The sequence below is a fragment of the Gymnoscopelus microlampas genome (assembly GCF_963454915.1).
Source record: "Gymnoscopelus microlampas genome assembly, chromosome: 17".
NCBI lineage: Eukaryota > Metazoa > Chordata > Actinopteri > Myctophiformes > Myctophidae > Gymnoscopelus > Gymnoscopelus microlampas.
In genome coordinates, this window is record NC_139954.1 from 6,926,660 (window position 1) to 6,954,159 (window position 27,500).

At 41.1% G+C, this 27,500-nt stretch overlaps 1 protein-coding gene across 1 annotated transcript in view; it reads right to left on the bottom strand.

Annotated features, from left to right (window-relative positions):
- gcc2 (GRIP and coiled-coil domain containing 2) overlaps positions 1-11,617 on the bottom strand; it is a 63,312-nt gene extending 51,695 nt beyond the window's left edge. Inside the window, exons 1-10 of the mRNA XM_084083898.1 lie at positions 11,434-11,617; positions 8,648-8,710; positions 8,168-8,252; positions 7,925-8,004; positions 7,352-7,456; positions 6,125-6,395; positions 5,682-5,891; positions 3,075-3,211; positions 1,480-1,701; positions 391-594 (exon numbers count right to left, since the gene is read on the bottom strand). Of these exons, the coding sequence (XP_083940024.1) occupies positions 391-594; positions 1,480-1,701; positions 3,075-3,211; positions 5,682-5,891; positions 6,125-6,395; positions 7,352-7,456; positions 7,925-8,004; positions 8,168-8,252; positions 8,648-8,710; positions 11,434-11,439 (1,383 nt within the window). The 5' untranslated portion in view covers positions 11,440-11,617. The remainder of the gene's footprint in view (positions 1-390; positions 595-1,479; positions 1,702-3,074; positions 3,212-5,681; positions 5,892-6,124; positions 6,396-7,351; positions 7,457-7,924; positions 8,005-8,167; positions 8,253-8,647; positions 8,711-11,433) is intronic.
- Positions 11,618-27,500: the final 15,883 nt, after the last annotated feature.

Below are 27,500 nucleotides of genomic sequence, written 5' to 3' on the forward strand. Positions count from 1 at the left end.
TCTCTTCATGAGATCATTCTAGGGGGTGTATTCTATTGTACTTATGTTTCCTTTTTCACCTTTTCTCTCCTGTAATATTTTTTCTTATTATACTAACGGTGGGAACCCACCAAAAAAGGGTCGCTCACGCGCTTTCAATGACAATTTGTGCGGGAAAACGTTCTTTTCCGGTCGGAGCGGATAAAAAAGTATTCACGTGCGTGAGTGGAGCGTCCATGCACGGCCAGTGAGAAGGCTGCATTCATTAACATGGAGCGGAGAAAAAAATCTGCGTCTGTACCCTTATGCTTGCGCAGCTGGTGGGTTTCAAGCGTTAGTCATTCGTATTTTGAGAGCTTGTTTATAGCGGGATGCATTTTCCACATCAAGCTCTGGGGAGACCTGCTCTACCTTCTGCTGTCCTTCTGGGCCGCTGCTCTTCTTCTGTTGGTCTTGGTCATGATGACTGGGTGCTGACTGATCCTCTACAGTGATAGACGTAGGGGTTTCCCCTGTGGGGTTCTGCTCCTCTACAGGGGTTTCCCCCAAGGTTTTCTGTTCAGCCAGTCTGTCTTCTTTCACGCTGTCCTTTCTGTCAGGGTCAGCAGGACTCACCTAGAATAAGAATCAGAATCAGAATTTCACTTCTATTGTCACATCACAGGTTTAGATGTGTAAAGAAGAGGGTGAAATATATATATTTTTTTAAATTGGTAGCTTTTGACAGAAGGGAGAGAATAGAGATCACGTAAGAGCAGGAGAGAAAATATAAATATACCTTTTGCTGCCACTGAGCTTTTACCGATTTTATTGTATGTCCTACTGATGAATTGAGTACAATGGACCACAATGGAAACAAGTCCCCTGGGGCTTTTTGTGTTATCCTTGTAGCATAAACTTTGAGTGAACTACTTGTACTATTAACAATCTTGTAAATAAAAGTATTCAATCAATCAAAGAAAAGAAAAAAACACAGGATAAAAACGGCTCAAAAATTATGAAAATAAGGTAAAACATTGCAACAAATTTCAAATATAGAGAAAAGACCCAATCTACAAGTTCACTGTGTGAGCTTATCAAAAAGCTTCATAAAAACGAATCGATAAAGTAATCGCTTAATCCAGGGGTCTCCCCTAGGGGGTCCTCAGAGCTACTATAGGGGTCCGCCAAATCTTTGTGTGATAGGATTTTTTACATTAACCACTTCAAGCTTTCCTTTTCTGAGGAAAACTTTAGCCAAAAATAGCAGATCTACAAGTTCACAACGCCTCGCACTGCGAGGCGTTGTGAACTTGTAGATCGGCTATTTTTGGCAAAGAGGAATAGGTGTAGAAGGAAAAAAGAGCAGACCAAGTAAAAAAAAAAAAGTTTAATCTGAAACACAATTTTATACAATATAGAGGGGGTCACTGCTTCATCTCTCTCTCAGCTAGGGGGTCATTGGCCTGAAAAAACATTGAAGACCCCGGGCTTAATCAATAGCTGCAGTCCTAGACTCACCGCAGGGTCAAAGCTGGCCGGATCCGAGGCCGCGGTGGCCGCGGTGGCAGCGGTGGCAGCGGCGTGGTCACCCTCCCGGCACATCTGCAGCTCGTCGATCTTGAACTCAAGCTCCTCCCTCTCGGTCTGGAACTCCTCCCTCGTCCTATGCAGCTCCGCCTCCAGCTCCGCCTTCACGTTGCTCAGCAGAGTGAGCTCGTCCTGGAACATGGTGTTCTGGGCCTGAATCCATCAGGAAACATTATCCATGTTCGATATAAGTCAGTGGTTCTCAACCAAACATTTCTAACTCAAATCTTTGCTTCTGGGGGTCCCTGGCACAACACATTTTCAGATGGGGGTCTGCGGCCAGATGTATCAATTTAGGGGTCCTTGGCATGAAAAAGGTTGAAAACCACTGATATAAGTAATCGATTCAAATCGAAGTGAACATAGCAGATCTACAAGCTCACTAATCTCCCTGACTCTGACTACCACCAGCCCATCCCTCTCTCTCTTGCCTGAGACTCTGGGATGTCCTAAATCGATTGTTTTCTCCTAATCGATCAACAAAATTGACATTTTCAGAAAGTAGTGAAAATAGACGATCTACAAGCTCACAACACGATGCAGCAAACGGTGAGCTTGTAGACTGGCTATTTTTGCACAACACTGTTGTACAACAATGAATGACGTATAAGGCTTAAGAGGTCATTACATGGTAAATGGTAAATGGTGCATTTATATAGGGCTTTTATCCAAAATGCTTTACATAGATTGTGTATTACATTCACACACATATTCATACATCAATGGCACCAACCTGCTCGTTGGGAGCAATTAGGGGTTCAGTGTCTTGCTCAAGGACACTTCGACACTAACTCTGGGGGACCCCTCTACCGGCCACTCTACCCCTGAGCCACTGCCGCCCACAGGATACATGGGGATGAATGCATTCTATATTCTGCCACCAAAGACTTCTAGCTTGCCACCAGAGAGTAAACTCTAAATAAAGTATTCAATAAATCAATTGATTAATCCGAAAAGTAATTGATAGAATAATTGCTTAAAGGTAGGGTAAGTGATTTTCTTTGGTTAACATAAGTGTTAAATAGCTCTATATTCTGATAGTACTCATTGCTATAGAGTGTTTGTTCAGTAAAAGCAGTCTCCTTGTCTCTCCAGCTCTTTATAAAACAGAAAATGCATTTCCGTTTCAGTTTCAGTTTCATTTCCAATTTTATCCACTCTATTAGGATAGAGAACTCAATCAGGATACAGATTAAACAAGTGAAATTGGAAGTGATGACACTAAGAAATGAGCAGACAAAATTGGAACTGGAACACTATAAAAATGAAGCTTAAAAATGGGTACTTTCTCCTGATTTGCTGAGATTTTGACACCTACCGGAAAATGTATTTTCTGTTTATTAAAGAGCTGGAGAGACGGGGAGACTCCTGTTACTGAACAAACACTCTATAGCAATGATTACTACCAGAATATAGTGCTTTAACCTTTTAACAAAATACTTTTTATTTTAACCAAAAAATATCACTTACCCTACCTTTAACCTCACCCTAAAAGACTATAATCAATAGTCACAGCCAGGCCTTACCTGGAGGTCCTCCAGGGCTTCTGCGTCCCCGCTGCCCGGTGCTCCCTGGCTGGACCGGGACAGCTCCAGCATCCTGGCGATGCCGGAGCCACGCGCCGGATCCTCATCCTCCTCCTGGACATCCTGTAGGTAGCTGTCTGCACACACACACACACACACACACACACACACACACACACACACACACACACACACACACACACAGTCACCATTTGAACAGTGTAGATCAGTGGTTCCCAAACTGGGGGTCCCCAAATAATTTTAGGGGGGTCCCCAGATGATTAGCTTAATGTGCAACATTGTTTTCTCACTCAACAGTAATCAAAGCAACATACAGTCTAAGTGTATACAGGGTATCTGTAGTGACAAGGCTCCTGTGTACTTTTTTTTTTTTACTATGTATTTTTGACTATTTTCAACTGGCTTCAACTATGGAACGGATTACCGAATGTTTTTTTTTTTTTTATTATTATTCTACGAGACCCCTGTGTGTGTAATGAGGGGAAACTATTTTGTGACTACTTGAAAAAGGTAGAAAAATTGTTAAAAACGCTGGCACTGGCTGCAACCTGTTTTAAAAAACCTCTGGCACTCAATGTGTTAATACCCAATGCCCAATAATATACATTTGCCAAATATAACATAAGAAAGAGGCAAACATTTAGAAAATAGCCGATCTACAATCTCACAACGCCTCGCATATCTGTAGGGTGGAAACCTCTAAAACTGTTATTTCTCAGGTAATGTTTTGTGACTTGTGAGCTTGTGGATCTGCCATTTTCTGTATTTTTGCGCTACAATCTTGAAATAGGGCATTGATTTACAAAAAAAGAAAGAATGCATTTCTGCCTGACAGCAACGACATAACTGTATGAAATGGGGGGTCCGTGGCCTGATGCATATCAAACTGGGGGTCCTTGAAATGAAGAAATGTTGAGTTTAGCTGGTTTATACTGTATGTGCGTAATTGTACAAGGGTTGGTGGCAGCGGATTAGGAAACGGTGCATGCAGTGCACAGGAGGGGAGCCGAGCCCTTCACAACCACGTGAAGTGAGAGAGAGTACAATGCATCACCACAAAACATTGTGGCATTTAAGCATTTGTAAAAAGGCAGCAGATGAAAGGCTGGAAAAGCAGGATTTACCACTGATTTCATCAGCACCCGACAAACAAGTAAGATTACTCCTTAAAAGAGACGGCACACCCAAAACGCAAATTCCAATTCCAACTAAAATGGCATCTTGGTGACAGCCCTACAGAAGTCCTAACGTCACTCGTTCATCCCCTGGGTCGTAAAGTAATTTCTCTATGGAGAATAACATTGGGTCAACTTAGAATCGTCTCATATAAGAATTGTGGTCCAAAAATAAACAAACTGTCTCTGCGATATTGTCAGGGAGGAGGTTCTGTATCGTTTATGATAGTCAGTCACTCATATTTGATACAGTCCGTTTCTGGCAAAAAATTTAACTAATTCGGCGGAAGTAACATTAGCGTTTTCTTACCATCAGTTGATGCTTCATATCCATATGAGTCAAACCACCGGGGTTATTTGTTTATTTTTGGAACACAGTTCTTATTTGACGCGATATTAAACACGTCTATGGGAACGGGGGGAAAAAACCTTGACCCAGGTAGGATGCGTAAATTTCATCTACAAGCTGTGAGCTGGTAGATCGGTTCTTTCCCAATTAAATGCATAAACAAGCAGGTCTTTGGTCTGACCCCGGCCGGGTCATACCAAAGACTCTAATGGCTCCCTGCTCGACAGTCGGCACTCAGCATCAAGGGTTGGATTGGGGGGGTAAGTCCCGTGACATACTATCGTCATGTCCAGGAGGTGCACTTGGACATCAAGCTGTCTCACGCTACAGAAACAGGAGATAGGCTCCTGCCCTATGGGCCACATGGATCGGCAAGGCTTACTTACTCCCCTGCTCTACCTAGCCCTTCTTCTTTTCTTTCTCTGCTTTCTGAAAACAACAAAAGGACCTTCACCCACTTCTTTACAAAAACTGATTCTAATGTTTTCCAAAACAGGGACAGCAGGCGTAAAATAGGGCTGTCTCGATCATGTCATTTTACTTGACGACTAATTGTTGCGCAAATAATTGATAAACTATTTTATTGTGTTTTTCCGGCCGAGTGGGGGTAAAAAAAAAGAATAATAATTATGTTTTGGCTTTTAGGCTTCATACACAGGGAAGATGTGACAGATAACTGAAACTGAGATATTTAATAACTTAAATCTTTTGTGTTTTTGTCTTGGAAAATTGGAACATATGGATAATAATTAATTACATTTCTGTTTGGCTTTGCAGTTGCACAGGGCAGATATGACAAAGAAAAAAAAGAAATGACTGACATATGTAATAGCATTATACTTTAAAAAAATAACATAATATTGGAAATAGCCGATCTACAAGCTCACAATGCGTCGCGATGTGAAGCGTCGTGAGCTTGTAGATCCGCCATTTCCACAATTCTTTTTTACATGTTTGAAAGTAATATGAACATGGAAAGGATTATGACGATTTACGCAAAATAATTGCAATTATCTCAAATAGTTGTGTGATTGTGTAATAATTGTGACAGTGCCTAAATACCTTTGAGAGCCAGCTGCTCGGTCAGCTCGTCGTGGAGCAGGAGGAGTCTCTCCCGCTCCACCTCGCAGTCCTCCTCCAGGGCCCTCATCTCCTCCTCGTGCTGCATCTTCCTCTGGGCCAGCTCCTCTCTCAGGTTTTCCACCTCCTGCTGGGCCTCCGTCAGCTCCTGCTGGTGACTCTCCTGGAGCTCCGACACCTCCCGGGACTTGCCTGTACCGGATGCAACAGTTAATTGATTTTTTATTAAAAAAATATCGATAATGGATTTTAATTCAAATAAATAATCAATTTTGGAGGGAAATTTTGAAATTGGTTGCGTTGTCATGTAAAAAAAAAAAAGTTAAAATAGCAAGAATAGGCAGAAAAGGAAAGAAAATGCAAAAAAATATCGATAGTATAATGGCAAAAAAAAAAAAAAAAAGATAAGTTACAGCCCTACTTGCCTTCCTGGATCAGTTCCAGTTGAGCCCGCAGGCTCTGCAGCTCAGCTTCCAGGTGGCCGTCGGCACGTTGTCTTTGGTGTGGCGCCCTCTCCTCTCTCTCGCTGGCCTCCTCTCTGTCTCTCTGCTCCCGCTCTGTCAGCAGGTTCTGGAAGCGCGCCACCTCATCCCGGTGTCTGATGTTGGATTCCTCGATGCTGCTCTCCAAAGCTCTGATCTTTCTTTGGTGGTCTTCTTTGACAGAGACCAGCTCTGCCTGCAGCGCGGCCACGTCCTGTTCATAATAACACAAATGATAAATGTGAGGTTTTCTTTGAAACGTACGTGGCCACCAGGATTGGGATCCGGAACCGGAGGAACCAGATACAACATTGAGGAACCGGAATCGGTTTCATCGCACTGTCAGAACTGGTATGTGGACTTCACGTCAATTTCAATACCGGTGGTTCTCAAACTTTTACATTTCAAGGACCACCATAACTCGGAGAGTGTACAAATGGAACCAAATGGACCCGTTAGGGTGCATTTGGTTCCATTTGTACTCGCTCAGAGTTACAGTTACAGACCTCGTTCTCGTTGCCCGAGAACGAGGGCGTCTATCCCCTTTTCAACGGGCTAGACTCAGTACTTACCGCACGTCTTATTTACCCAAGCCGCGCTACTCTTACACCGAGTTGGGGGCGGTGCCCGGGATCAAACCCAGGACCTTGTGTCCAAAAGGTGACGAGTCCGTGACCGAGTCCGACTGAGCAACCCGGGCACGAATTAGTGGTAAATGTGAATAAGAACGCAACATATTTTCAGATACACTACAGAAGTGTGTGACGTTTAACTTGGAATTCATAAGAGCCCGACAGTCATTAGCCACTTAAGCCCTACGTACTGTATATACTTTGTCGTATGATGAATCACGCAAATAACAAGCTCAGGCGTTGTGAGCTTTTAGATCGGCTATTTTAGCCATTTTTGAAAAATATTAACCACTTGAACCCATTGTGACCCTTTTAGTGAAAATGTGTTAACTGAGTGGCATGTGTTCGGGAGTAGCAGAGACAATAATAAATACATTCATTGTTATTCATAGACAAATGGTACATGAATAAATATTCATTGAGCATGTCACCACGTTCAGGCTCAAGTCAATTCTGTTGGACAATAAATGTTGAGTCTGACATTTGAGGAAGTAATAAAGATGTTTATGATGTGCTATGTTAAGGGGGTTCATTTCACCTTGGCCTGCAGCTTGCTCCTCTCCAGCTCTTTACGAGACAATACCAGGCTTTGTTGGGTCTCCGCCTTCTCCAGTAGCAACGCATCCATTCTCTCTGTCAGCTCCTGTTACGTGTCACACACACACACCAAACAAGGACACACCAAAGTAGGAACAAGGATGTTGGCTGAGGAATATGTACGGTAGTGTAACAGCTGTGGAGAAGAGTGGCATGAATCTTAAGTTTCTTGAGCCAGACTGTTGACTTCAGATTCACACAATTTTCAAATGCTTCCGTCATACAGTCTATGAAACGGCTCTGAAAATTATCCGGGGGTAAAGCGGATGTCCCAACTCCTCTCCCCGCTTCCGTTTCAGTTTCTTTGCAGTCACGTAAATGTGTCCTACTCAAAATCAAATTAGTATTCGAATAGCTTGGTGCTTATCGGAAATTGGATTTCAAAAATATGTTTTAAAGATATTTTTAAAAATATGGAAATTAATGGAAATGACGAACAGATGACAGCTTCCTGTCATCTGTTGTAGCCAGTTGTCTGGCTACAAAATACTACGTGAGTCTAGAATGTACAAACCTGTATCAGAATGGAGTCTTCTGAACTGTTGTTGCTGCTTTTCACTTGTTGCTTGAGTGTTTCAACTTCCTTTTCAAAATCTAAACAAGAAGAACATTTTAAGTACACAGGTAGCAAGAGCCACACACATGCTGCCAGTGACACACACAGACAGACAGACAGACAGACAGACAGACAGACAGACAGACAGACAGACAGACAGACAGACACAGACACACACACACACACACACAATGTATTTACCTGCACATTTAGCCTTCATTTTCTGCATGGCAGCCATCTGCTTCTTGGTAAACTTAATCAGGTCCTCTTTGGACAGTGTGTCCAGCTGCAGGATCAATGATAAAATTTCATAAAAAATCTTGAAAATGTCGTTTTTATTGCGATGCAGATAAATAGGAAATTGAAGTATATATATAGGTTAGTTCCATCTATCCAAACCGGAACACAATCTATTGATTGATCATTATAATAAACATGCTCTGAAAATGCACGCGGCCCACCCATCTGACCACTTATCACGGCGAATGTTAAGTGGGCAGATGGGTGGGCCTCGAGCGCTGTCAACATTTACAAGTGGGGCACTGATCCAAAAACGTTTGAAAACCACTAATATACGTATATAATATATCCACTTGACGTAAAACCTGGCGAGCAACAACAATAATAGGTAGGGTTTTTATTGTGTTGTAAAGTATGTAAGAGGATGGTTATTATTGGTACCTTGGACTTTGGTGCACCTCCTGGGGGTGAAGCCACTGACTCCGGCCCACTGGTACCGGGGTCCTGTTACACCAAAGACAACCACATATGAAATATACTGTACTATATATACTCATGTACATATATATGGAAATCACTCAACGGTCCTGCGTACCACCCGTTTAGAAATGTCACATAATGCAGGAGGCAGCAGGACGTTGTGTTATAGAAAACGAGCGCTTCCAAACTCCAACACGTAGAATAATAATCACCTGCACAGACTTTATTGACAGAAAGTAACTCATAACATGTCTCTATGGTGGATTTTTATGAAACAAAAACTTTGCAGATACAAAGAGAATAATCCAAGCTTTCCGTACAGCTGCAATGTTGCCGAGTTTAACGTTGTTTAATACAATCAGGTCGGACTTTTCTGTTTGGATGAATGACTGTGAAGAATGATAAAATGATCATTTATTCATTCATTCGACTACTGGGTTAGGCCTACTGCCTGTCACATTAGTGTAGTATTTTGTCATTTCAATAAAATAGAAAAGAAATTATCTCAGAAAGCACTACAGCACTGGATTATTAAGCCCCATTTTATACTTCAGACATTAATAAATACATACAAGCCCAGTTTTTAGGTTCTAGATCAGCCATTTAACTTTTTGGTACTTTTAGTTTGGTACTGTTAAAGGATATTTTGATGCCAATCATTTTGTACTTTTACTCCAGTCAAATTGAGAACGTGATTTAACAGTACTTTTTTATATTGTGGAATTGCAACTTTTACTTGATGAAAGCAAATGAAGAGCTGAATCTACAGAGCCGTTTAGCTTTAAATAAATGTAAAAACATACTGGCTGATTCAACAATTTTGGACAACAGGGAGTTAATGTAGAGCCATATGAAATCCGTGTTAACGGAATCGCGGACGGAATCGCGGAAATGACCAATAAAAATGGAATTGGAATAAAACACGGAATATTGCAGAATTTGGAAAATAAAAAAAAATCGCGGTAATTTTTTTTTTTTTACCGCCATTTTGCGCATGCTCAGACCGAATTAGACCGAATTATTTTGGGAACATTTTTGCGTATAACACAACAAGGGCCATGTATGGACTGTTATATCTTGAACATTTATTCATTTCCACTTACCAGACACTTTTTTAATGGTAAAAATGAGCATAAAAAGCAAAATACAGAATTCAGAAATATTAAAATGGAAAAAACTGAATTTGGGAAAAAATAAAACGGAATTGGGAAAAAAATAAAACGGATTTCATATGGCTCTAAGTTAATGGTCGAGGCCACATTTTAACAGCTTGAAAAGACAAGTGACTCAAAGACAATCTTACTTTAGCACTATTCCACTACAAGTACACACACCACACACACACACACACACACACACACACACACACACACACACACAGTCCTGCCAAGGGTTGGTATTGCAACTCTAGATGCCAGATATTAAAAATAGCATTGAGGCTAGTTTGACAAGTTTGACAAGTAGCACAGCACACATAAAAAACTGTAGGCATGCAATAATGACACATAACCTTTATTATAGTCTAAAGATGAAAATAATGAGAGCGTGTTACTTTGTATTAGGCTATCTGTCTATTGCTGGTAGTTTCAATAGAATGCAGCTTACAGTATAAACTATTTGACAGGTAAAATTACACAGCCGGAGGTTATAAAAACATTCTTCATATTGTGGGTGTGTTGCATTAAAGTGTTATTGTATGCCAGCGTGGACATATTTCCTGACACTGACAGATACATACAGGCATGCACACACCTAAATGAAGCACACACACACACACACACACACACACACACACACACACACACACACACACACACACACACACACACACACACACACACACACACACACACACACACACACAGAGTTATGGTAACTTGTTCTCATATGTTTGTTTCGTAGATTTGTTCTTCTCCACCACAATGTACAGAATGTATGCTAAAGGTTCATTGTTTACCTGGTATCCTATAATCCTATAATAGCTTTAAACGTACAGAATGTTATTTAGACATAGCATGTTGTTTAGACAGATGGATCATTGTTTATAGCTGGTACTCTAGTTTCTTTGAGACATTGTACTGATAACTGCTCTCTCTGCACTCTATTAATGTGTCTATTTGTATTTACCCTTTTTTAGTTTATAGCTGCTCTGGCTAAACCCATAAGTAAGGTAAACTAATTGTTTTTCGTCTGTGTTTATCTCCTGTCAATGAAATTAAATGTCTGATATGAAAGGAATTCGCCTGGAAAGACATTATAACACATTTCTATTATTATAATGATTACAATTATAACACAGCAGCACAATATTATTATAATTATAACATAGCAGCACAATATTATTATAATTATAACATAGCAGCACAATATTATTATAATTATAACACAGCAGCACAATATTATTATAATTATAACACAGCAGCACAATATTATTATAATTATAACACAGCAGCACTATATTATAATTATTATAATTACAACACAGCAGCACGATATTATTATTATTATTATTATTACACAGCAGCACAATATTATTATTAATATAATAATAATTATTATAGTTTACAATCTAAATATTATAACACAGCAGCACTATGTTATAATAATAATTATTATTATTATTATTGTTATAATAATTATCATTATAATAGTTTAAAATCTAAATAGCCCTAATAAATGGATCATTTCCGCACTGTGTGAGTTAGCTCATGGAGCTAATGCTACATATTCTGTGTTTATGTATTTACCTCCATCTTATTGGTGCTTCAGTCGGTCCTCGTCAGTTGTCAGGGGAGCCCAGGAGGAATAAAGCGTTATGCCGTTTAATGTCAATAATGATATGAAATATAATGTTTGTTTTAAGCTGAGCGTTTCACACTATAAACATGAAAACACATCCTCCTCTCTGCAAGGTTTAGCTAAGCTGCCACGGATCACTTCCGCATTGGTCAGACTACAACGTGACGTCGGACTACAACGTGACGTCGGACTACAACAGCACTACTCCGCCTACATGTCTGTACTACAATAATTTACGCATACATTAGGCTTAGAAACACGCCCGTATGAGTGTTTTTAAGACGCATTTGTTGCTTTCTTTGCTTTCTTTTATTTTTTTAAATAATTGTCGTAAACATTGAATACACAATTTGATATTTAAATTCTGATAATTGAATTCTCATTTAGATGTATGTTATCTGGTTTCCAATTACATATGATCTCCTCCTCCATAAATAAATAGTCTTAAGAATTTCTTAATGATTAAATGATCATTCATTCATTCATACTGGGTTAGGCCTACTGCCTGTCACATTAGTGAAGTATTTTGTAATTTCAATAAAATAGAAAATAAATCATCTCAGAAAGCACAGCAGCACTGGATTATTAAGCCCCATTTTATACTTCAGATATTAAATACATACAAGCCCAGTTTTTAGGTTCTTGATCAGCCATTTAACTTTTTGGTACTTTTAGTTTGGTACTGTTAAAGCATATTTTGATGCCAATCATTTTGTACTTTTACTCCAGTCAAATTGAGAACAGGATTTAGTATTGTTTTATATTGTGGAATTGCAACTTTTACTTGATGAAAGCAAATGAAGAGCGGACTCTACAGAGCCGTTTAGCTTTAAATAAATGTAAAAACATACTGGGTGATTCAACAATTTTGAACAACAGGGAGTTAATGGTCGAGGCCACATTTTAACAGCTTGAAAAGACAAGTGACTCAAAGACAATCTTACTTTAGCACTATTCCACTACAAGTACACACACACACACACACACACACACACACACACACACACACACACACACACACACACACACACACACACACACACACACACACACACACAAGCCACTGAGGAACCTCATGTTCCTCAGTGGCTTTATATGAAGCAGCTAATGATGACCAGATTAATCACATCTCTCCACTGTCCTTGTGTGTCCACAACAGGTTAATTGGGATCTCCATAATGTCTCTCAGCTGTGTCTGTCTCATCAGTATACATTATGGGGCAGCATGAAACCTAAGGACATTATATTTATAACTGCAAAACAAACAGTAGACTATTGTAACCAACTAAATAAAACAAAATCTATCCACAAGTTTCCTAGGGCGTTGTGGGCATCACTTCCTATCGATTTGATCCAATGAAATCCAATGATATCCAATGAAATCGACAGGAAGTGATGCCCACAACGCCCTAGGAAACTTGTGGATAAGGTTTAAATATATCATCAAAAAGAAAATCGTCTTTTATTAAAAAAAAATCACACCCTGTGTGAAGGAAGCGGTGCCTTTGGGGCGGGGCTTAACTCATTTCAGTTTGTCCCTATTGGTGGTCTGAGTCCACTTACCAAATGTGGACTTGGTGGCATGCTGCAAACTGGAGTTATAGCTGTTTAAAATCCCGTGCTCATCCCGTGCTTAAACGGACGGACGGCCATAACATACGCTGGGGGTCCCTGGACTCCTCTTTGATAACTTCAGCAATTCATGCTCGTCCCTATTGGTGGTCTAAGTCCACATAGCATATTTGAACTTGGTGGCATGCTGCAAATTTGAGTTATAGCTGTTTGAATTCCCGTGCTTAAACGGACGGACAAACATAACATACGCTGGGGGTCCCTGGAGCCCTCTTTGCTAACTTCAGCAATTCATGCTCGTCCCTATTGGTGGTCTAAGTCCACATACCAAATGTGGACTTGGTGGCATGCTGCAAACTGGAGTTATAGCTGTTTAAAATCCCGTGCTCATCCCGTGCTCATACGGGCGCTGGGGGTCCCTGGACCCCTCTTTGATAACTTCATCAACTCATGCTCGTGCCTATTGGTGGTCTAAGTCCACATACCAAATGTGGACTTGGTGGCATGCTGCAAACTGGAGTTATAGCTGTTTAAAATCCCATGCTCATCCCGTGCTTAAACGGACGGACAGAACATACGCTGGGGGTCCCTGGACCCCTCTTTGATAAGCAGTGGCACGTGTGGCCAATGAGAGGAGAGATGGCAGTGGCAAGCTGCAAGTGTGTGTGTGTGTGTGTGTTTGTGTGTGTGTGTGCGTGTGTTTGTATGTGTTGCTGCTTTGCCGTGCGCATCCCGTGCTGATACGGACATACGGACAAAGTCAAGCTTAGAGCGGTTGGCACCGCTAAAAATTAAAGACATTTTGCAATAGGGGGGTGCAGCCAGAGCTAATAGGGTCCTTTGCATGGCAAAGTTTGAGAACACCTGCTCTACACAGCAAACAGAACCATACTCCAGGGTTTGGGTGCCACCGTGGCACCCTAGGGTGTCGTGACGCCAGTCCAGGGGTGCCGCAGAATACTTGGAATTGACCAATATCACTTACTTATTTTAAAACAAGGGGTGCACTGAGCCCAAAAAGTTTGGAGAACCACTGCCATCTCAAGACCTCCGCTCGTCTCTTCAACTGTTTGAAAACAGATGAAGTTCTTTCAAGCAAGGCAGTCCTGACAAGTAGACCATAACAGCCTCCAACGTGTCCAATGGACCGATCACTCCAGCAGATGTGTGGGGGGGAGAGACTTTTATTTCTTCTCACCCAGAGTGTGTCTGGGTAAACAGGCAGTGTCCTGCAAAGGATGTCAAGGTGGAAGGAAATTTGCCGATCTACAAGCTCACAACGTGTTGTGTTGTGAGCTTGTAGATCAGCTATTATATCCCCAGGATCCTGGAATATAATAGGGATGGCAGGGTTGCAGTTGATCATGCTTATAAGACCCTATAATCTATAAGTAATCCCATTAAGGCCTGAGGCCGATTCTACAAATGCCATCTAAATCAGTAGTTCTTGTATACTTTCAAGATTTTTTAAATCTAAAATGACACAGATGCTTTCCTGTTTTTAATGGGTTAAACTAGAAAACCACCTGTAGCAAAGGTTCCATTGATGGACAAGTTGATGGACTAAACCACATATATTATCCCCAAACATAATGTAAGTAAACTTAAATGCAGCTACTGAAAATAAGTCAGCTTCAACTCAATATACCAAATCCTCATGACACACTACAGCCAAAACATATTTCCGGGTAGATAATGCCAGCAGTGTCACATGCAGTATTATTCATTAAAGGAGTAGTTCACCCAAAAATACTTATTTTCTATCAATTGCACACCCCATGAAGCCTTGAATTCATGGATTTCATTTCATTTCATGGAACCCCCCCCCCCCCCCCCCCCCCAAGGACCCCTGGGGGTCCCCACTGTGAGAACCACTGGACTATACCAGCATGAACTATTCTTTCAAATTGCTTGAATAAAGACCTGCTTCATGGAGTAACATCAGGAGGCAAAATTATTTCTGACTCACCTGTACAAACGCTCTGCCATATCGACAAGGAAAAGGTCAAGTCAAGACATTTAAGCGTCAGAGTGGGCCTATTAGCTGGTCATCAACCCTCTCTGCTGTTGGAAGGCCGGCAAATGACATTCTATAGCCAGGGTGTAGAATAAACCGCGTGCCATATATCACTGTTGTTGGGCAGAAAATTGTATCTCCATTTTTCAATGTTTTTTTCCCCCGCAAATTAATGCCCTACTTTAATGCCCTACCTATATTGGACATACAAGGTTTCCACCTGACAGCAACGATATACTATACTAGCTTAGCCACAGGGCACACATCATTTACTGCCATAAGGTCATCTTACCTCTTTAAAGTAACCAATGGCCATGCTGTTAGCATAGTAGGAATTGTGGAATAATGTATTTTAATATTCATTCTTACGCAGCGGTGGATAGTATCTGGAAAGTATATTTACGCAAGTACTGTACTTGAGTACAATCTTGACATATTTTACTTTAGTTACTATACAAAAAAAAATGCAAATACTTGAGTATTTCCATTTTCCCATTCTTTATACTTCTGCTAGCCCACCTCAGAGGCGAATATTATACTTTTTACTCCACTGCAATTATTTGACAGCTTATTAGGCCTACTAGCAGATTTACAAAACTCAATTTTATATTTTGGCTTTTTGAAAATAGCCAATCTACAAGCTCACCTGTGCGCTTGAAGAGCTTGTAGAATGCAGGCCTTTTACTTGCATTTTTGTATACAGTATTTCTACAATGTGGTATTTGATGCTTTTACTTAAGTAAAACATCTGAGTAGTTCTTCCACCACTGGACACAGCTGGTGCTGATGAAAAGAGGCGGGACTAATGAAAAGAGACCACTCACAAAAAAAATATCATCATAAAAAACTGACCTTTATAGCATTTTAAATCATCAATTTATTATCGCTCTGTGCGTCATCCAGTCGACGTGATTGTAGAAATAAAGGGGAAGAGGGATATTATGTGTTAGCCGGGTTGGCTTGGAGGAATGAGAGAGAGGAGAGGTAGGGGAGAGAGAGAGAGAGAGAGAGAGAGAGAGAGAGAGAGAGAGAGAGAAAGGAGAGAGAGGGGCGGTGTAAATGGATGTGTAACCGAATGCACCTCCATCTCCATTTAGGTCTGAAATGTGTTTAACGTGGAGCAAGGGATGGACTGAGACAGAAGAGAGACAGAAGAGAGAGAGAGGGAGCGAGAGAGTATGCGGTATTAAACGGATGTGTCCTGTCCCCCTTGATGGTTCCAGTGAGCCTATTCATTACCCCCAGTAAGCCAGCCAGTGTCACTTTATATGACTGTGAAGCTGTCTGTTCCACTGCTGCATATACGACCAGCCAAAGAGCAACACCATCGGAGGCTGTCTGAAGGCGCGAGGCGAGGGAGGGGGTAAAGATGGAGTAGGGGCTGTGATGGATGGCTTTGTTTGACCCAGTAGCGGAGGAAGATGAGGAGGAGAGAGTGGAGGGTGGAGGAGAGGGCACATGACGTAGGTTTCTCCCCAGATCAGACAGTGAGTCAAGTGGGGTGTCGTGGGACGAGAGAGAGAGAGACCCCCGGAGCGGCCGGGCCGTGTCAGACTGACAGACGTGTCACTAAGAGGGGTCTGTGTGTGTCAGCGCTCCTCTCTGACTGCTGTCAAAACAAACACTCTCCATATTCACGTCACTGTCAGATTGAAACCTTGTATGTACCATAGCTGAGTGGCTAACCAGAGGCCCTGGTTGTTGCAGGTTCGATTCCAGTCCAGGCCTGCCATGTGTCGATGTCCCTGAGCAAGACTCTTAACCCCTAATTGCTCCCCGAGCGCCGGCTCCCAGAGCGAATGACTGCTCACTGCTCCTAGTGATTATAGGATAGGTAAATGCAGGGGACGAATTTCACGTATGTGCATATATACAGTGACAAAAACACCCCAACGAGTGGGGACTACAAGAAGATATGTCCATGCGGGTTACTTTTCAGGAAATGGAAAAAAAATATCAAATGTGTTTTTTAGTCACAAGCTCTTGTTAATACCTTTCATTGGTGAAATATTTATAAAACCCATAGTCACACTTAACAAAAAAAAAAAGAAAATAGCAGATCTACAAGCTCAGAACGCATTGTGAGCTTGTACTTTTGTGTGACATGTATGATGAGGTAGGGCATTCATTTACAAAAAAACATAAAACGTTGAAATATGGACATACTGTGTAGGCCTACAAGGTTTCCACCCGACAGCCAGGATATGCAGCAGATAGGACTGGGAGCTGAGTGGAATGCACAAGCACTCTGCCGACCGGAGCTCTTCAACTGAGACGCTGACAGGCCGGGTGTCAACAACCACTGGCCAAAAAACACAAACCTCCTCTCCTATAAGACACAAAAACAAACAATAATACATGTATGCAGCAGCACGAGACAGTTATATTTGAGGGTTAGTTGTGCCCCAGCAGATGACAATCTCACAGTGAACGCTGTGCACACGCCACAGAGCACAAATCCACTTGTCACGTCAAGTTAATGCATACTACTATGCTGCCGCCAAAATGTGGAATGACCTACTGTACCAAAAGACATAAAGGTTCTCGACTCTCTACCCAAATTCTAAATACCAAAACACTCGCCCCAAAACACAGTCGCCCGAGGGCAAATCCGGCAGTATTCACCTGGTATTCCTAAACGTAGCCTCAGTAAACTATGCCAAACCAAACTTATTCCTAAACGTAACCTCAGTAAACTATGCATAAAACCTAACCTTATTCCAAAAACGTAACCTCGGTAAAACGGTGCCAAAACCTGACCTTATTCCTAAACTTAACCTCAGCCAAACTATGCCTAACCCTAAACTTATTTCTAACCTTATCCTCAGTAAAACAAATACAAGAATACAAGAACCGCTGGTCCGCGAAAAGCATTTTCAACCCTTTATTTGATAGTGACAGTGGAGACAGACAGGAAATGGCAGGACAGAGAGATGGAGAAGGAAATGCAGCGGTGCAGCCTGAAAAGGTTAGAGGAGCGCGCTTCAATCAGAAACACTCTCGTCTTAGTAGATAAAGAACCATTTATTGCCACAAATGGAATACAGTTAAGCTTGGCGTTAAAGCTCCGCTCTTGGGAGAATATTCACTGAATTTAGTCGAAGCAGCCTGCTAAGCATATATTCAGAGAATGCTTAAGCAAATCCCCCATAGGGATACAATATCAACAATAAGCAATACATTGACATATTAGTTAGAATTAGCAGATATACATGATAACACAAGTATTTGAGCCTATAAAGATTTTAAACAGCAGATATACATGATAACCACAAGTATTTGAGCCTAAGCCAGACTCTAAACAAAGCAGATATACATGATAATCACAAGTATTTGAGCCTAAGCAGACTCTAATCAAAAGGTGGAGGCTGGGGTGGAGGAGGAGCTAGCAAAATGCATTGGTTCAGCAACCAAGAAAGACCTAGAGAATATGAAGCCGTATTTATAGGAACCTCTTTGCTCAAGCGTGAGCTGTGATTGGATAATGAGTGTGTGATGTAATGACCAGCTGGGCTGTGAATGGGGAATAGAAAGCTGATGTTCACATCAGCTGACTGACTGCTGGTTACAGCTTTGGCGTGCACGACTTCCGTGTCCTGCATGAACTAACGCTATGCTTCATTTCAATCAGAAACACTCTCGTCTTAGTAGATAAAGAACCATTTATTGCCACAAATGGAATACAGTTAAGCTTGGCGTTAAAGCTCCGCTCTTGGGAGAATATTCACTGAATTTAGTCGAAGCAGCCTGCTAAGCATATATTCAGAGAATGCTTAAGCAAATCCCCCAAAACCAATAAATGCATACTCTCTGGTTTCAGCCGAGCGGCAGCTAGGATACTCAGAGAGTGCATAACAGAAATCCCCCCCAACACACGGAAGCCAACGCCAAGCCTAAAAAACGCCTTTATCAGTCATACTATATTATGTGAAGTAGCAAACCTGCTACTGACTTAAAATAGAATGCGCACGCATCCTGAAGTCATTCTACAATTATGTGATAAGAGACTATGTGTCACAGCAAGCTTGCTGTGGACCTCAGCATTTAATTATTAAGCTATACTAAAAGAATGCAAGCATGCATCTTAAAATTAGGTCATCCTACGATTAATGAGATATATACTGTGTGTATTCAACAGCCATGTTGATCCTGTACTTCAGGAGTGCTTTAAATGCAAGCATGCATTTGTGTGTTCAACAGCCCTGTTGATTCCTGAGCTTCAGGAGTTCCTCAGCATTTGATTGTTAAGCTAAACTAAACAAATGCAAGCATGCATCTTAAGACTATGTGTTCAACAGGCCTGATGAATGCAGAAACCTGTTGATTCCTGAACTCAGGAGTCCTAGACGGTATCGTAAAGCGATGCCCACTGCTATGTTGCACCGCGAATAGGATTCGAAAAGGACATTCTATTTCTTTTTAAAGAAATCGGATATATATAAATATATATGTATGAGGTCATCCTATGATGAATGATAACTAATGTTTATCATTCATGATAAATAAAGTGTACTAACTATGTGTAACAGCAGCTTGCTGTGGACCTCAGCATTTGATTGTTAAGCTATACTAAAAGAATGCAAGCATGCATCTTAAAATGAGGTCATCCTACAATTAATGACGTATATATACACTATGTGTGTGTTCAACAGCCATGTTGATCCTGTACTTCAGGAGTGCTTTAAATGCAAGCATGCATTTGTGTGTTCAACAGCCATGTTGATCCTGTACTTCAGGAGAGCTTTAAATGTAAGCATACATTTGTGTGTTCAACAGCCATGTTGATCCTGTACTTCAGGAGAGCTTTAAATGTAAGCATACATTTGTGTGTGCAACAGCCATGTTGATCCTGTACTTCAAGAGAGCTTTAAATGTAAGCATACATTTGTGTGTTCAACAGCCATGTTGATCCTGTACTTCAGGAGAGCTTTAAATTTAAGCATACATTTGTGTGTTAAACAGCCATGTTGATCCTGAGCTTCAGAAGTTCCTCAGCATTTGATTATTAAGCTAAATTAAACAAATGCAAGCATGCGTCTATGTGTTCAACAGCCTGATGAATGAACCCATGCCATTGCCAACCACTTTTGAATGCAGACTCTATTTAACCGTCTCCTCATACAGTACATGCCACTCATTGCTTTTCAGCAACTTCAAGTTTAAGCCTAGACCAATGTAGCTGCACCAATGCAATGCGGAAATGAGTGAGAGGTATACAGCTGCGCAGCAGTCCACATCTTTTGTAGAGGAGACAGAGCCGGGCCGTGAACCATGACCTTGGCTTTCCCTTGTCGGTCAGGAAGAACATTAGTCTTGCCTCGCCAGAGGACGTCTTTGCAGATACTGGATCATGGAGAACAGAGACAAAACATGGTTTTAGTTAGGGTTAGGGTTAGAAATTATGACGTTGGCACCTTTCCCCCCCCTGTCTGATTTACAGTGTTTAAGAGTTTAAGATGTTAAGTTCATCCTACAAAAGTGTGAAACTATGTGTAGCAGCAGCATGCTGCAGACCTCAGAAATTAATTAATCAAGCTAGACTAAATTAAAGAGTGTAAAATGTAATAACTATATGCAGCAGTAAGCATACTGCGGACCTTACCCATCACGCACAGATAAAGAAATGCAATACAAAACAGAATCATACTACCCAATCAGTGCAGTGGAACCCAGCCAACACTTTCAGCAGCATACTTATGCCTGATGTCAATCTCAGATACGTAGATAGCGATCCACAAAAGCTTCAAGTTCCACAAGCATGCAGAACACCACCTAGATGAACTTTTGGAAAGACACACACAAGACAAGCATGCAAGCCTTCTCGTCTGGACGCTGTGGAGATCTGTAAGCAAACAGCTGGATTAACTCATTCACTCATGGTGAACGTAGTAGCGTTCATGGCTGCAGACCGGCAACCTGCTGCTTCATTGTGAATGCTGGAACCAAGCAGCTGAAAAGTACTGTAGCTGTACCGTTTGCAATAAGCAGACCACAATGCATCTTTAAGACTTTGTTTGCAATAAGCAATTATTTTAAATTGCAATTATCATCATAAGTTTTCTTCTTTCTGCAACCATCCAATGAAACTTAACCCAGCAGCACCTGTATGAGTCAGAGACAAGTAAACCCCCTTTATCCTTGCAATGAATAATGACTATTATATGATTTCCGCCTTTCACCTGCTGTGTTTTTTGTCCAACTTGAGATGTGGCCAGACAGTGCGTAACTTCCTTTAGTACTTAACAGACAAAGTATGCAACTGAAAATATTTTTGTGAGAAATAAGCAATGCACTAGATAACGTGCCTCAGTCAGCAGGACTCCCTCTGTCTGCCCACTGCTGACACTATGTTACTATGTAGCAGTAACATTTTTCCTGTAGCATGATTAACATTAGTATCCTCATCATAGTAGCAGTAGTAGCAGCTCAACTGCAGTAGAATGAGTAGCACGATAAAATAGTAGCAGCATTTAGCCAAGCATGATTTATAGCTGTAATGTTAGCAGCAAGTATAAGTAGCTTTTTAGTAGTAGAATCAGTATCTCACACTTTTAGAACTAACATCAACCCAACCTGAAGCTTCCCGGCATCCGTGATGGAAATTAGGTCATGCCATCAAAAGCCTTGGATCACCATAATAGCAGTCGCTCATAAACAAAACAGAAGCAGTGTGAATTCAAGCAATGAATATCCCTTTACAATGACATGGTTAGCTAAAAGTGAAGTAACATGCAAATTACTGCAATGCACTATGAATCCGTTCCCTGCATCTAAGTCATAAGCTGATATAGAATTGAAGCAGCAGAGAATCAGATTAATCTTTGCTTGCCCTCTAAATGGCACCCCCTGGAGGGCAACCCACTACAGTTGAAGCAATCACCCCATTTCACAAGACTTTAAATCCACTATGAAGTAATTATCTATTTAAGCATCTGCAAACTAATCCACCCACATAATAGTTACCTGAACTTGAGCGATAAATTAAGTGAATAGAACAGGAATGCAGAAATAACAGCTTCACTGAGTGGATTATATTAACTTGAATATCCCATGATAGTTGTGTACCTTATTTAACATGACAGTTACACTGCCATAATGCCTGCATATGACCAGTTAAGAAAGAAAACACCCTTGCCTTCACCTTATTCTCACACGGAAGCATTGAACTGAATTGACCATGATATGACTGTGTCAGTTGCATAGACTACAATACCCAAGATGCATGCTGTATTGTATGAGACTTCCTGATTACTCCAAAGGAGTAGTCACGTGACACCACCACGGCGTGTTGCCAGATTGTACGAGAAACAAGCGCCAAGTCTATAAAAACAAGTCACAAAACAAATGTTTAGAATATTAAACATTTTTTGCACCATGATTACATATGAATCTGGGGTTCCTTCACATTAACCCTGTTTAGTAATAATATTTGCTAGTGACTTAACAGAACACAATCCCAAAGTCACTTATAATAAGCAGACATGGCAACACTGATTTGATACACATGCTGTGATTTCCTTTCCTGGCTTGAATACATGTCTGAATTTGACTTCTTGTCTTATATTATGCCCCGTTGCACACAGATTGTCTACAACAGCTTTGATAAGTATAACATATTATAAAAGCATTTGTGCTAGCAGAGCACTACAACTGTTGGAAGCTCTGCTTGAAGCTTCAGAGCCAACTAGATGGTACTGCACCATGTATTGTGGGTATTCCCAGAGTCAAGAGTGCCTCAGCAGAACAGCATTAGAACTTAGAAGCAGTACTTATTTTGGAGAAAAAAAATCTAACTTTCGGCCCAAAAAATGTAGCTCCATATATTTCTATACCTGAAGCCATAAGAATGCTAAAATAGCCAAGTTTCATTACCTGATGAAAGCTCTTTAAAACCACTGAAATGTCTTCTGCTGGGAATAAAAGGCAGTAGCCTACATGGGGAGCAAGGCTAATGTGTTAACTTTGCAGCGCTGTACAAACAAATCAAAGCTTTTACATGGCAGCAAGCATATGCTGTGTTAGCTTTAAGCTACAAACAATTCAAGCTTCCACATGGGAAGGAAGCATGCTATGTTAACTGTGCAGTTCTGTATAACAACAAAGATTCTACATGCAGCAGCATGCTATTTTAGCTTTAAGCTACAAATAATTGAAGCTTTCCACATGGGAAGCAAGCATGCTATGTTAACTGTGCAGTGCTGTATAACAAACCAAGCTTCTAAATGCAGCAGCATGCTATGTTAGCTTTAAGCTACAAACAATTGAAGCTTTCTACATGGGAATCCAGCATGCCATGTTAACTGTGCAGTGCTGTATAATAAACAAACAAACTTCTAAATGCAGCAGCATGTTATGTTAGCTTTAAGCTACAAACAATTCAACTGACCACAAGGTGAAGAGAGTAGCCTACAACAAATCAAGGTTCTACTGTCTGGACAGCAAGCATGCTGTATTAGCTTTGTGCTACAAACAATTCCTAATTTCTACATGGCAGCAAGCATGCTATAGCTTAAGCTATGAGCACATTAGTGTTTGGCAGCAATCATAGAAGAAGCATTGGCTGCTGTAGCAGTGGTAAAAGTCAGCATCATAAGCAGACTCATCTCATATAGCACCAAAATATCATAGAGCAGCGCACAAAGCAGTAGATGAGCAGCAGATGAAGTTCGCAGCAGCTAGCAAAATGCATTGGTTCAGCAACCAAGAAAGACCTAGAGAATATGAAGCCGTATTTATAGGAACCTCTTTGCTCAAGCGTGAGCTGTGATTGGATAATGAGTGTGTGATGTAATGACCAGCTGGGCTGTGAATGGGGAATAGAAAGCTGATGTTCACATCAGCTGACTGACTGCTGGTTACAGCTTTGGCGTGCACGACTTCCGTGTCCTGCATGAACTAACGCTATGCTTCATTTGTTGCCAAAAGGTTCCCGGTTCGATTCCCCGGACGGACAGGGGGGGAAAAACTAATCCGGGGGGTGGGATAAAGTCATTGGCCACCACTCACCCCTCCCCTCCCTCCACTGCTGAAGTGCCCTTGAGTAAGGCACTGAACTCCAGACTGCTCATGAATAAAAGAATGTTCATGAGACAAAGCCTTGGAATTGAATTTCCGGTGTGTTGATATTCCCACTTTTTTTGTGGTCTTTTAAACCCAATAACCCCTCTTAAATCAACAAAACATGCTGTGTTTAAATGTAAATTCCCTAATTAAAACACATACAGTTCCACGGTCTGGCTCATTCTAACGAGATCCACTTGTCTCTCGCGTCTAATTAGTTGCGCCACGACACAATTTATTATTAAACTATTTAATGAGTCTGTCTTCTGTGTATGTTAGTTTTATGTACATGTGCTGTCTGTCACGCTGTCAGCAACACACTATATAATCATCAAATCACAACACAACGCTATGAAACCTTATATTATATTATACATTATATTGCAATGTTCTCAACCTTTAGAATTTCAAGGACCTCCAGTTTGAAACGCATTAGTCAACAGACCCCCCCCCCCCCCCCTCCTCCCTAGCCTGGCATTGGCCAGACTGATAACGTGGATTCACTCTCACGTTCCTCCCCGGTATCAGTCGCGAGTATGAGAAATCAGAAAATTATTTTGATGCTTTTCACTGTTGTACGGACAGCAGTTGAAACGCAGTCACTGATTGGCCCGATCATTTTATGATTTCTCATACTCGCTCCCTATATGGGCCGAAGTCCAGACTGATACCGGGGAGGAACGTGAGAGTGAATCCACGTTATCAGTCTGGTAATGCCAGGCTACCCCCTCCCACCCATTTGACACCTTTTACCAGTTACGGGTTCATTTGGTTACATTTGTACAGTCCCAGAGTTACAGACCCATGAGGGTCCATTTGGACCCCTGGTCCCCCCCCGGAACTGACGTTGAGAAACAGTGTTTTAAGGAATAGCTGTATTTGAAGCAAGAAGGTTGAGATGGTTGGTAGATCATCACCATGAGACGATCACTTATCAATAATAATTAACCTTAAAGGAGACACACCATGAATTTAACTTTTTTTTTTTTGGGGCTCCCCAGTGTCTATTGTACCCCAATTTTTTTTTTTTTTTAACATTCAGTCATTCATTCTCATTTCAGAGATTTTCAGAATGGGCGTGTCTGAACAGGCCATCTCAGAATGGCAAGTTTGCTTACATCACGAAACTTTCTGCCCATGTATTTTGACAGACAGAATTGCTCAGTACCGCAGTACAGCACCCCTCTGCCCAACAGGACGTTTTGGTATTGCAGCTGAAAGTGCTTTATAAGCCTGAGAGAATTGACTTGGGATGAGTATATCTGAGTGTTGATTTAGGCTCAAACCTTTTGAAAATGGTTTGAGGGACATACACCATATGATATTAAATATCAAATATTTTTTTTTAATTCATGGTGTGTCTCCTTTAAATGAGCACGTCACCCGTTTTCAACCTTATCTTCAATTGATCCTCACCAATAATATGGTACAACTTTTGTCTGCTCACTCTGTGCCTCATTGGTGGGCCATAGACAGTTCAGAAACCGGCCTACCAATGACATCATCGATGAGGATTCCAAAGTAAAAGAAACTACAGCCTTTCACTTCCTGGGAAGTTAGCATGCTGAAATAAAAGCCATTGATCTTGTAGTAATTAAAAAAAAAGTTGACATCTTGAAATTACCGAACTTGCCTACCGATGATGTCACTGGTAGGCAGGTTTCTGAACTGTCCACAGCCCTCATCTGAGACACAGAGTGAGAAGACAGAAATGGTGCCATGTTATAATGAGCATTAGCGAGGACCAATTATATGAAGAAAAGGTTGAAAATGGGTGAAGTGCTCCTTTTAATGTCTACTGATTCAACAAGTGAATGGACGTGTTCTCTCCTAGTGCTCTCCAGTCAAAGTCAACAGCACAATGTCAACACACTGAACACAGTGGGATTGTTCAGGCACACAATCAGGCAGCCCTGAAGAGGCTTTGAGGACCCCACTGAGAGGACGGGTCCAATCACAGTCAGGGGCCAACTCACAATCACCTTCCACTGATTGGATGGAGTGGAGTAACTGTAACTGTGGTGGTAAGTACTCAAATTGTTTTACTGGAGTAAAAGTAGCAATACCACATCAGTCTAAAAAATACTCTGTTACAAGTAAAAGGCCTGTATTCAAATTATTACTTGAGTAAAAGTACAAAAGTATATATCAAAATATACTTACAGTACATTTCCGAAGTAAAAGTGCTACATTTTTTCAAAAATCATCAAACTTTTTTTGTCATTGAAAATAGCAGACCTACAAGCGATGTAAGCTTGTAGATCAGCTATTTTCAAATAGCTGGAGTATGATAGGGCTAGGGTGGTTCATGTACGTTTGCTTAGTAATACTAATCGAAATCTGCAAAGTAACTAGTAACTAAAGAGTTAGGCGAAAAAAAGTACAATATTTGCCTCTGAGATGAAGTATAAAGAATCAAACATGGAAAATACTCAAGTAAAGTAAAAGTACCTCAAAAATGGACTCACGTACAAAAGAGATGAAAAAGGAACAGTTTTAATGTATTTACACCAGTTCCTATCACACAAACATTTGACTGTCACCCCTGTAACTCTGAGGCCTGGCCCCTGTTGAAGACCTATGGTGTACACTGTACAGGAACATACAGTACTAGCAGACCTAGTATAGAGCCCTGGCAGACCCCCGTCAACTAAGTGTATAGGGTTTAACAAAATCACTCAGTGACTCACTTAGATGAGTAAGATGGTATTGACTCATATGGTAATTTTAACATTTGTGTGTGTGGGCCTTAGAAAAGCTAATTCCATTACCTTTCTGTTACATAATCACACCGTTTATCCTTCTTTTCAACACACTCTTTTCTTTTGTTTTGTTTTCTTTCCTTTCCCTCCCTGGTGCATTTATTTTTCTCTCTGACATTTTGCCCGCTCAGTTTGGCGGTGCCATTAATAGCCAATAGGATTTGACATTTTAATGTATTTCTTGGAGAATTGAACATCTCGCACTGTTGTTTTCACACATTCAATCACACACATGCTGTACACACACATGCACACATGCACACACGCACGCACGTGCACACGCACGCACACGCACACACACACACACACACACACACACACACACACACACACACACACACACACACACACACACACAAACTGTGTTTGTAATGAATGACCAGAATCCCTCTCAAAAGGTGACAAGTAGTATTTCATTATGTTTTCACGGTTTCTGATGTTAGCCTTTCACATAACGACAATAGGTTTAATACTTAACAGGGTCTAGTAGAGTAGAGTGAGTGGTGTGTTTATTAGCAAGCAAAAAGGCAATCCATCACTGTCCTCAATCACAGGTGGAATGGAACGAAGGATAGGACACTTTAGAAACAAGCCCAAACAAAAC